This window comes from Chionomys nivalis, chromosome 7 (assembly GCF_950005125.1).
Source record: "Chionomys nivalis chromosome 7, mChiNiv1.1, whole genome shotgun sequence".
Lineage (NCBI taxonomy): Eukaryota > Metazoa > Chordata > Mammalia > Rodentia > Cricetidae > Chionomys > Chionomys nivalis.
In genome coordinates, this window is record NC_080092.1 from 13656266 (window position 1) to 13666408 (window position 10143).

At 56.5% G+C, this 10143-nt stretch overlaps 3 protein-coding genes across 5 annotated transcripts; 2 read left to right on the plus strand and 1 right to left on the minus strand.

Annotated features, from left to right (window-relative positions):
• The first annotated feature begins 254 nt into the window (after nucleotides 1-254).
• On the plus strand, nucleotides 255-5519 carry Wdr24 (WD repeat domain 24). 2 transcript variants are annotated; one of them, XM_057773865.1, is made up of 9 exons: nucleotides 255-1309; nucleotides 2441-2618; nucleotides 2737-3409; nucleotides 3869-3987; nucleotides 4070-4191; nucleotides 4260-4367; nucleotides 4494-4834; nucleotides 4946-5130; nucleotides 5215-5519. In XM_057773865.1, exons 1-9 carry the CDS (start codon nucleotides 829-831, stop codon nucleotides 5381-5383), a joined length of 2376 nt encoding a protein of 791 aa, XP_057629848.1. In that variant the 5' UTR covers nucleotides 255-828; the 3' UTR covers nucleotides 5384-5519. The 2 variants fall into 2 exon arrangements, with proteins under 2 accessions (XP_057629848.1, XP_057629849.1); XM_057773866.1 differs by having other exon boundaries at nucleotides 4263-4367.
• Nucleotides 5520-5655: 136 nt separating this feature from the next.
• Jmjd8 (jumonji domain containing 8) lies at nucleotides 5656-7437 on the plus strand. The gene is made up of 9 exons (XM_057773874.1): nucleotides 5656-5958; nucleotides 6039-6134; nucleotides 6254-6302; nucleotides 6385-6481; nucleotides 6570-6638; nucleotides 6731-6850; nucleotides 6932-6999; nucleotides 7089-7223; nucleotides 7297-7437. Exons 1-9 carry the CDS (start codon nucleotides 5801-5803, stop codon nucleotides 7375-7377), a joined length of 873 nt encoding a protein of 290 aa, XP_057629857.1. The 5' UTR covers nucleotides 5656-5800; the 3' UTR covers nucleotides 7378-7437.
• Nucleotides 7431-9701, minus strand: Stub1 (STIP1 homology and U-box containing protein 1). Of its 2 annotated transcripts, XM_057773873.1 has the most exons (7): nucleotides 9429-9700; nucleotides 8821-9019; nucleotides 8573-8738; nucleotides 8306-8393; nucleotides 8064-8120; nucleotides 7873-7989; nucleotides 7438-7797 (listed from the first exon to the last, which is right to left on the minus strand). In XM_057773873.1, the coding sequence occupies exons 1-7, from the start codon at nucleotides 9585-9587 to the stop codon at nucleotides 7672-7674; spliced, it is 912 nt and encodes a 303-aa protein (XP_057629856.1). In that variant the 5' UTR covers nucleotides 9588-9700; the 3' UTR covers nucleotides 7438-7671. The 2 variants fall into 2 exon arrangements, with proteins under 2 accessions (XP_057629855.1, XP_057629856.1); XM_057773872.1 differs by having other exon boundaries at nucleotides 7431-7989; nucleotides 9429-9701.
• Between the last annotated feature and the right edge of the window lie 442 nt (nucleotides 9702-10143).

Here is a 10143-nt window from a genome sequence, read left to right on the forward strand (position 1 = left end):
AATTTGTCTTGTATGCATTAGGATCTGCCCGGGCTTGATCTCTGACATCACAAAAACAAAAACTAATCAAATAAACGCAGACATATCGCCAAAGTAGAACCCGGGAACCTGATGAATCCAATTCTGGTCCATTCGCTGGGTCAAAGCGCCGCGCGCAAGCCCGGAACCTTTATAGTATGTTATAAGAGTTTGTGTCCACTTCCGGCGAGGCAAGAATAAGAACGGACTACTTCCGGTAATGGGCGGGAAATAGATGAGTCTCTTCCTGTACGGTAGCTGAGGAACACTGTGCTTTCGGTAAATGTCTGGCGTGCGACCGAAACAGAAGCTTTCCCAGCACCTGGTTCTGGTCCCACGGTTTCCGCTGCCAGGTGCAACCAGATACCTATACTTAGTGCTGTGGCCTCTCCTCTGCCTCCCCAGGTCTTTAAAGTCAGTCCTCCGGACCCCTCCAGCTCCTCTACCCTTTCCTCTCGTTTGTTCGTTCCTCTTCGGAGCCCCGCAATCCTCGGAGGCACGGGGCTAACTGTGGAGGCAGAAGCCACTTATCTCTACCCTGGATCGACCTACCAAGGGTCTAGTAGCATCCAGGCTCTCACTGATGGAGGATTAACCACATAGACTGGGGAAGGCAGATACTGTGCTGATGAGCCTCAGGCTAGCTATGCAGCCTTCGGGAGAACTCCATTTGAACCTTCCTGTGATGGTGATTGACTGATGGACCATCGCAGGCCGAAGGTTCAAGAGGACAAACAGAACTGTTAGGACACCATGGCTGACCGGGCCAGCTCATTTCACTGACCTCTAGCCCCTGATCCCTGTGCGGCCATGGAGAAGATGTCCCGAGTTAGCACAGCCCTGAGCGGCAGCGCCCTGACGGGCCGTACCATGCACTGCCACCTGGATGCACCAGCTAACGCCATCAGTGTGTGCCGTGATGCAGCTCAGGTTGTTGTGGCAGGCCGGAGCATCTTCAAGATTTATGCTATTGAGGAGGAGCAGTTTGTAGAGAAGCTTAATCTGCGCGTGGGCCGGAAGCCCTCGCTCAACCTGAGCTGTGCTGATGTGGTCTGGCACCAGATGGACGAGAATCTGCTGGCCACTGCAGCCACCAATGGTGTGGTGGTGACGTGGAACCTGGGTCGGCCATCCCGAAACAAGCAGGATCAGCTGTTCACAGAGCACAAGCGCACAGTGAACAAAGTCTGTTTCCACCCCACCGAGGCCCACGTGCTGCTCAGTGGCTCTCAGGATGGCTTCATGAAGTGCTTCGACCTCCGCCGGAAGGACTCTGTCAGCACCTTCTCTGGTGAGGCCCACAGAGACAGGCTGGGGCAGATGCGTGTTTCTGTGGGAGTTCAGTCTTACAAGCAGGTCAAAATGTGCTTCCTCAGAGAGCTTTCGTTGCCCTCTCGGAGGCTGAACAGCACTGGGAGAAAGAGTGGGTGGAGAGGGAGTAGGTTGGCCCCAGCGAGGATGAGCCCAAGCCCTGGTGGTGGGGGCGAGGCAGGAGGACAGATTGGGTGTAGCTGATGAGGAAGGTGGAGCCTGCAGACACAGCCTAACAGTAGCTGGGTCTCTCTTCCCCTCTCCTTGCTTCACTGCAGCGAATCTACTGGTGTCATCAGGCCTCTCAGCCAGGGATGTGGAGTGAGGTGGGAAGAACGCAGGGTTCCTTTGACGGCAGGCCTGGCTGGCTTTATTCAGCCTTGAGCTTCCTCTCCCTGGCTCTTATGAAACCAAATGAAGCAGAAGCAGAGCCTTGGGTCCCTGGAGAATTTGTGGGATAAGACGGATCTTGAGCTGTCTGATGGGGAAGACCAGACACTGCCCGTGCAGGCTCCTGATAGTAGATATGGTCTCTAAGCTCTTCAGTCCTTCGGGGCTAACTGGGCAGCTAGTTATTTAATATTTATTTATTTATTTATTACGTATACAATATTCTGTCTGTGTGTATGCCTGTAGGCCAGAAGAGGGCACCAGACCCCATACAGATGGTTGTGAGCCACCATGTGGTTGCTGGGAATTGAACTCAGGACCTTTGGAAGAGCAGGCAATGCTCTTAACCTCTGAGCCATCTCTCCAGCCCCTGGGCAGCTAGTTATTGAGCAGAGAATGAGGCAACCTCCTCTTCCATTCATGTGGTCTGTCACGGCCCCAGGGCAGTGTAGACAGCCAACTGGCTTGGACTTTTACACCCTCAGTGCTCACAGAATCCAGGGAATTGAGGCCTGGGAGTTTGTGCAAAAACTGCCTGGCATTCTCTCTGGCCTAGGCTTCGGAGACCCGCTCCTGGCAGATTCTGGTGCTTTCCTCAGTCCTCTGTGCTCCCTAGTTTGGCCACAGGCTGATGAACGACACCATTCCAGCACCTTCAAGGGCTCCCCAATCCCCCGAGAGCCAGCCTCTCCCTGATGTCTATCCCGATGTGTGCCCACAGGCCAGTCTGAGAGTGTGCGGGATGTGCAGTTCAGTATCCGCGACTACTTTACCTTCGCCTCCACCTTTGAGAATGGCAACGTCCAGCTCTGGGACATCCGGCGACCTGACCGCTGCGAAAGGATGTTCACAGCCCACAATGGGCCTGTCTTCTGTTGTGACTGGCACCCAGAGGACAGGTGTGGTATGGGGGCTGGGGGGACATTAAGGCTGGAGGCTACAGGACAGTGGGGTGTGGCTGGGTCTCCCTTCCTGCAGGAGAGGTCACTGAGAGCTTGAATGGGACCTTCTCCACAGGGGCTGGCTGGCCACGGGTGGACGAGACAAGATGGTGAAGGTCTGGGACATGACAACACATCGTGCCAAGGAGATGCACTGTGTGCAGACCATCGCCTCGGTGGCCAGAGTTAAATGGCGGCCTGAGTGCCGCCACCACCTGGCCACGTGCTCCATGATGGTGGACCATAACATTTACGTATGGGATGTACGCCGGCCCTTCGTGCCCGCTGCTATGTTTGAAGAGCACCGTGATGTCACAACAGGCATTGCCTGGCGCCACCCACATGACTCCTCTTTCCTACTCTCTGGCTCCAAGGACAGCACATTGTGCCAGCATCTGTTCCGTGATGCCAGCCAGCCTGTTGAGCGTGCCAACCCTGAGGGCCTCTGTTATGGCCTCTTTGGGGACCTGGCCTTTGCTGCTAAGGAGAGCCTGGTGGCTGCTGAATCTGGGCGCAAACCCTATGCTGGTGACCGGCGCCACCCCATCTTCTTCAAGCGCAAGTTAGATCCTGCTGAACCTTTTTCTGGCCTGGCTTCAAGTGCGCTCAGTGTCTTTGAGACAGAGTCTGGTGGTGGCAGCATGAGCTGGTTCGTGGATACAGCTGAGCGCTATGCTCTGGCTGGTCGGTCACTGGCTGAGCTCTGTGATCACAACGCAAAAGTGGCTCGGGAGCTTGGCCGCAACCAGGTATGTAGGCTGGGGGTCCGGGGGTCACGATTTGGTCCAGAGAGTGCTGCTGGGGTAGGGCACCATACCCACAACCGCCTTGAGCTTAGCACATTGCTCTGGTTGGTCACAATGCCAGCCTTTGCCAAAGTATTTGACAATGTTAAAGATCATGTGAGCCAGAGTAGCCCAGACCCTGGGGTCAGCCTCAGGACTGGAGGCCTAGGGAGTCAAGTGCCCACAGCACCCTCTTCTGCCTCACTTTTGGTGCTAGAGCTGCCTTCAGCATGCCACCTCTCTTCTCCCCTTGCTAATCCTAGCACCTGGTGCCTCACAGTTTTGTCACCAGAGGGTAGAGACAGTGCTCTCTCCATGTGCCACAGTTTCCCCACGAATTGGTATATGATTCTGCCCAGGAGATGGGGGCTAGCCTGGGTGCTGGGTGCCCAGGACCCATGAATGGTTGGTGCCTACCCCTAGGTGGCACAGACATGGACCATGCTACGGATTATCTACTGTAGCCCCGGCCTGGTGTCCTCTACCAATCTCAACCACAGCGTCGGCAAAGGCAGCTCTTGTGGCCTACCACTCATGAACAGGTAGATCCTTGGCCACTTCCTGCCCTCCCCTCCCCTGCGGATTGCTGGGGCCTGGCCACCCACAAGCCTTCCCTACCTCTAGCTTCAATCTGAAGGATATGGGCCCAGGGCTGGCCAGTGAGACACGGCTAGATCGCAGCAAAGGGGACACACGGAGCGACACGGCTCTGCTTGACTCTTCAGCTACTCTCATCACCAATGAGGGTAGGCAGGGATGCTGACGGGAGAGGGCTGGGGAGCCACTCCCTGAATGACCTCCTTTCCCTGTTCAGCAGATAATGAGGAGACTGAGGGGAGTGACGTGCCTGCTGACTACCTGCTGGGCGATGTAGAGGGAGAGGAGGACGAGCTGTACCCACTGGACACGGAGCATGTGCACTGTGAGTGGGGGCTGGGCGTGGTAGAGTTGCTGTAGAGGGCTTGGACCTGGAGCATGGCTCTGAGCAGGAGCTGAGGGGAGGGGGAAGCCTAGGCTCAGGTCCATCATTCCTCACCCCGCCCCTCAGCGGAGGAGCCTGAATATGTGCTGCCGCAGGAAGCCTTCCCACTGCGCCACGAGATAGTGGACACACCATCCGGGCCTGAACATCTGCAGGACAAAGCTGACTCTCCGCATGTCAGCGGCAACGAGGCAGACACAGCCTCCTTAGCACCAGTAGACTCTTCTTCCTCCCTACTTTCCGTCTCACATGCCCTGTATGACAGCCGCCTGCCACCTGACTTCTTCAGTGTGTTGGTGCGGGACATGTTGCACTTCTATGCCGAGCAGGGCGATGTGCAGATGGCTGTGTCTGTTCTCATTGTACTGGGTGAGAGAGTGCGCAAGGACATCGACGAGCAGACCCAGGTGTGTGATGGGTCTAGCCACTTGTTCCCTCATCCAAGCCTGCTTCTTTTCTGCTGTACCCCTGCCCCGGTTTGCCTGGAAACACTAACCTGAACCGTCTCCTTCCCCCAGGAGCACTGGTACACATCCTACATCGACCTGCTGCAGCGCTTCTGCCTCTGGAATGTCTCCAACGAGGTGGTGAAGCTGAGCACCAGCCGGGCAGTTAGCTGCCTCAACCAAGCCTCCACCACTCTGCACGTCAACTGTAGTCACTGCAAGCGGCCCATGAGCAGCCGTGGCTGGGTCTGCGACAGGTGCAATGACAGACAGAATTTGGGTGGGGGGTTGGGAGGGAGGAGACCCAGAACTCCCCAACTGAAAGGCCCTCCCATTCCCAGGTGCCACCGCTGTGCCAGCATGTGCGCTGTCTGCCATCACGTGGTTAAAGGTCTGTTCGTGTGGTGCCAGGGCTGCAGTCACGGCGGGCATCTTCAGCACATCATGAAATGGCTGGAAGGCAGCTCCCAGTGCCCTGCAGGCTGCGGCCATCTCTGCGAATACTCCTGACCTGGCCTTCCCTGAGACTGAGGCAGCTTCCTCAGCTCAACCCTGAAATCCATCTGTCTAGGCCCACAGCCTCTTACCCATCCCATGTACCGGGATGGAAGGTAGCTGCAACCTGTTAACACAATAAAAACAGGAGCTGCTTAGCCACTTGTCACGTTGATTGCGCCGCAGGCGGGAACTTCCTTACAGGAGGGAACTTCCGGTAGGGGCACTGTAGCCATGGTTACCCGCAATAGCCAATGGCTGCTAAACACTCCGCCTTGAGGAAATGATTGAGGGTGGGAGGAGAGGATGGTGTGTGTGTGTATATGTATGTGTGTATGTGTGTATGTGTGTGCGTGTGTATGAAAGAGAAGGCTCCCAGGGTCAGGCTGGCTGCTGCTTGCCGATAGCTACAGCAGTCGGGGCGGTAGGCCAATGGTTTGTGGTTACGCAAGTGTCGACGGAATTCCCAGTGTGCTGCGCGCCTGCGCCCGTATGTTCATGGCGGCGACTATCCGGCTAGGGCCGCTTTTGCTCTTTGTACTATGGACGGTGGTGACTGTGGTTCTGCCTGGCTCTGGCGAAGGGGGATGGTGAGCGGCTGGGAATGAGCGGCGGGAGGGAACCTGAACTCAGAGGCCTGGCAGGTTGAGCTAACCTGTTGTCCCCGCAGGCAGCAGAGCGGGCTGGGGACTGCAGTAGTAGTGCCGGAGGAGCGTTGCACCGTGGAGCGCCAAGCACACCTCACATACTCCGAATTCATGCAGCAGTATGTGTCCCTGCCCCTAGTGTCTAGGCATACCCCAAGCATGGCCTTTTGGCTGCGGAGGTCATACCTTCACTGCCTGATGGAGTGAAGGTATGAACACGAGGTTCTTTCTCTCCCAGCTATGCCTTTGTCAAGCCGGTCATATTACAGGGACTCACGGACAACTCGGTGAGTATTTGTGCATTTGTACCCATGTGGGCAGCTAGTCCAGATTGACCAGTTGCTCAGTTATTTTATCCTCCAACCCCAGCGGTTCAGGGCCCTGTGCTCTCGGGAAAACCTGTTGGCCTCGTTTGGGGACAACGTTGTTCGCCTGAGTACAGCCAACACCTACTCCTACCGGAAAGGTGAGCTTATCACACCCTTCAAGGCCTGCCTGTTTGCCAGCACCCCAAAGGCAGGACTGACCGGTCCCGACTGGCCCCTTTCTTGTAGTGGACCTGCCCTTTCAGGAATATGTGGAGCAGCTGCTGCATCCCCAGGATCCCACATCCCTAGGCAATGGTGAGCCAGACCTAGGCAGCATTGGGAACGGGACACTTAGGAGTCCACTGCTGCCGGTCGGTATTCCTGCCTCTCATCTTCTCTGCTGGCAGACACCCTGTACTTTTTTGGAGACAACAACTTTACTGAGTGGGCTCCACTATTCCAGCACTATTCTCCGCCTCCGTTTCGTCTACTGGGAACCACCCCTGCTTACAGCTTTGGGATCGCAGGTGGGTGCTTCTTCAAAACAGACTTGGGGAAGCCCATATATATATATAGTGTTTATCAGCTATCCACAAACGACCTCACAGGAGCTGGATCTGGGGTACCCTTCCACTGGCATGGACCTGGTTTCTCAGAGGTGATTTATGGTCGGAAGGTGAGTACAAGGAAATGAGGGTAGGAGCTGACGTTTGGGGTCTGTAGTCCGTAACACACAGTGATCTAATATTCTATTCCTTCCTCCAGCGCTGGTTCCTCTACCCTCCTGAGAAGACACCAGAGTTCCACCCAAACAAGACCACACTGGCCTGGCTTCAGGAAATATACCCATCCTTAGCCCCATCAGCTCGGCCCCTGGAATGTACCATTCAAGCTGGTGAAGTCAGTGGCTGGTTAGTGGGGGACTGGGCCAACCCAAAAAGCCCCAACCAATCTTTGTGCTCTTTTCTCCCAGGTGCTGTACTTCCCTGACCGCTGGTGGCATGCCACACTCAATCTGGACACCAGTGTCTTTATTTCTACCTTCCTTGGCTAGCCAAACAGGCAACTGGCAAGCCCACTGCACCAGCACATGCCAATGTAGTGCTCACAGACTTTATTACAGGACAGTGGCAGCAGCAGCAACCTAAGCCCACCCTCACCCGCTTTCCAGCCCAGAAGGGGGACAGGGGAGGCTCATGGCCCAGCAAAGGGTATGCCGAGAAAGGGAGCAGTTCAGAACCCATCAGCAGGACTGATGGGGGCAGGCCCAGGGACACAAGCTATATACAGGAACTGGAGCTTCTGTCTCCAGACCTTCCTGGGCTAGGGTGCCAGGCAGGACATGGCTTTAGTAGTCCTCTACCCAGCCATTTTCAGAGATGAATGCATCAATGACTTCCTTCATGGCCAAGTTGGGGATGAGTTGTTCCTGGGTCAGAGGGCTCCGGGTCACAGGGTCAAAGTGGCCCACACGCTGCAACAACAGAGTCAAGGTGGTCAACTGTCTGAGTTTATGTCTGATCCTAGTCCCAAGGCCAAGGCCCCTTACCTGCAGGTGCTCCTCAATGTCCTTGCGGTCGTAAGTGATACCACTGGGTGTGATGCAGGGCTCCCGCATCAGCTCAAAGCTGATCTTGCCACACAAGTAGTCGGGGATATCTCGCTTCTATAGCACAATGGGGAAAATGTCTAGAAGAGTCATCACACCAGCACCTACCCCCAGGCTTTGAGAATACTCACCTTTCTCTTCTCGTCCACCTGAGAGAAGAGCTCATCCATGTCTGCCATGTATTTATCCTGTAGAGTTGAGTGCCATGTGTGGGCAACTCCTATCTCCTCCACACAGACACACACACCTTATGTCCACCAGGGCACTCATGTCATGCATGGGCCAACAGATCCACCATAGGCTGGGGCACTTTTCATGCCACACACAAAAACACACACACAACGACCCACATGTGGACTAGGGGCACCCTCACGTGCTTGGCCTCAATGCAGGCCTGCTGGGCCCGGACGTGGCCATCATCCTCATCACCCTCATGGTTCCGCTGACACTCTTCCAGTTCCCTGAGGGTTAACCAGAAGCTAGTCGGTGATGGTCCTGACCAGAAAAGGCCAGAGCCCTCCCCGTTTCAGGCCCCTTTCCTCTTGGGCTTCCCGTGTGCTAGTGTTGTCTTTCAATAAACTCTTGTGCTGGTGACTCAGTGTCAACCCCATGAAGTAGCTCAGTGGGGGGGAAGACCCACCTCTCTCGCTCAGCAGCAATGAGCCTGGTGAGATAAGAGTGCAGCTCACTCTCCTGGTGAATGCGCCGTTCCTCAATACTGTTCCAGCGCTTCTTCTTAGCAATGCGAAGGGCACTGGGGATGTCATCCCCAAAGTTGAGTCGCTGCTCCTTGGCCAAACTATAGGCTGGGGGAGCGGACACTTTAAGTTACACTCATCAGCAACCCTGGCCCCAAGGTACCCACAACCTGGCATCGTATCAGCCCACCTCGCTGCAGATTGGCAATGGCCTCATCGTAACTCTCCATCTCTAGCTGGCACTGCCCCAGAAAGAAGTGCGCCTTCACAGACTGCCCATCCAGCTCCAGGGCTCTCCGGCAGTCAGCGAGTGCCTGTTCAGGCTGCTGCATCTTCAGATAGCAAAGGGCCCGGTTGGTGTAGTACACTGCCACAAGTGGGTTCCGGGTCTAGGGACCAAAGCCAGGCATCATAAAGAGTGTGGGCTCATCTGGACCCTTCTATCCCAGGGTGCTGACTGCCACCAATGGTACGGTACTGGTAATGCTCCAGCTTTGAATTCCATGACTGGGATCGAGAAACTGAAGGTTTCCAGAGCTCTGGACTCTGGCTGTGATCTCTTAACTCCAACAGAACTGCTTTTGTGAAAATTACCCAGAATCTCTCAGTTTTGGGGCAAGGGTTCCTGGTGTCATCCTAAGCCTGCCTCAATCAACCATTCCTGGGCTCGGGAACAGTAAATCTGGGAGCTAGGGGAACAAGCTAGGCATCGAGTCCTGGCTGTCAGAAAATCGTCCCGGAATCACAGAACTGGGAGGCACATCGGGCCCCGCCCCCGCCCCCGCCCCCCGCACTCACGATGGCGCGGCCGTAGCAGGCCGCCGCCTCCTGGTACTTGCGGCCCACGAAGAGCCGGTTCCCCTGCTCCTTGAGCTCCTGCGCACTCGGACTCTTATCAGGGCTACCACCGCCAGTGCCCAGCCGCGCGCCGCCCTCCTTTTCCTCCTTGCCCTTCATGGCGCCGCGCGGCACGGCTTGGGCTCCGCGCCCAGCCACCTAGCTCTCGCAGCCCGCGCAGCGATCAGCTCCGCCCGGTCGGCGATCCGCCACCGGAACTTCCGGCGTGGGGCGGGGCTGACATGAGGACACGTGAGCAGAGGCGGAGCCTCGCGGCTGCTGAGCCAGTTCACGAAGCGCGGTGATGCGGTGGCCGCGCTCTCTACGGGCCCCGCCCCACAGTAACCAGAACCTATCCTCACTATTCGGACTAAGGCTCCGCCCCCTCGGCGTTCAAGCCCCGCCCTCCGGTCCACTCCACGGGAACGTGGCAGCGGTCCTTGAGAGGTGGCGCTCCGAGGACCGGTCACTGGATAGCTGTCCTAGCTCGCCATGCGGGCGCACGCGGGAGTTTGGGAGCGTCTGGACCGCTGGTAGGACCGCGGAATACAGGGAAAGAGAGGAAGGGAGGGAGGGAGGCCGGCTGGTCAGACTGTCCTCGCGGGTCTTCCCTGGGAATCGGGAGGAGCTGCCTGCGGCCATTAATGGCTGAGAAGCAAGCACGTGACACCTTGAC

Bases quoted from the DNA above. Each gene is read 5' to 3' on its own strand.
- Wdr24 (XM_057773865.1), top strand. From the start codon at position 829: ATGGAGAAGATGTCCCGAGTTAGCACAGCCCTGAGCGGCAGCGCCCTG. The intron at 2,619-2,736 runs GTGTGGTATGGG...CCTTCTCCACAG, and splicing joins GACTGGCACCCAGAGGACAG to GGGCTGGCTGGCCACGGGTG. The intron at 4,368-4,493 runs GTGAGTGGGGGC...CCCGCCCCTCAG, and splicing joins GGACACGGAGCATGTGCACT to CGGAGGAGCCTGAATATGTG.
- Jmjd8 (XM_057773874.1), top strand. From the start codon at position 5,801: ATGGTTTGTGGTTACGCAAGTGTCGACGGAATTCCCAGTGTGCTGCGC. The intron at 6,639-6,730 runs GTGAGCCAGACC...CTCTGCTGGCAG, and splicing joins TCCCACATCCCTAGGCAATG to ACACCCTGTACTTTTTTGGA. The intron at 7,000-7,088 runs GTGAGTACAAGG...TCCTTCCTCCAG, and splicing joins AGGTGATTTATGGTCGGAAG to CGCTGGTTCCTCTACCCTCC.
- Stub1 (XM_057773872.1), bottom strand. From the start codon at position 9,587: ATGAAGGGCAAGGAGGAAAAGGAGGGCGGCGCGCGGCTGGGCACTGGC. The intron at 8,394-8,572 runs GTGGGTCTTCCC...GTTAACCCTCAG, and splicing joins ATTGCTGCTGAGCGAGAGAG to GGAACTGGAAGAGTGTCAGC. The intron at 7,990-8,063 runs GTGAGTATTCTC...ATTGTGCTATAG, and splicing joins AGGTGGACGAGAAGAGAAAG to AAGCGAGATATCCCCGACTA.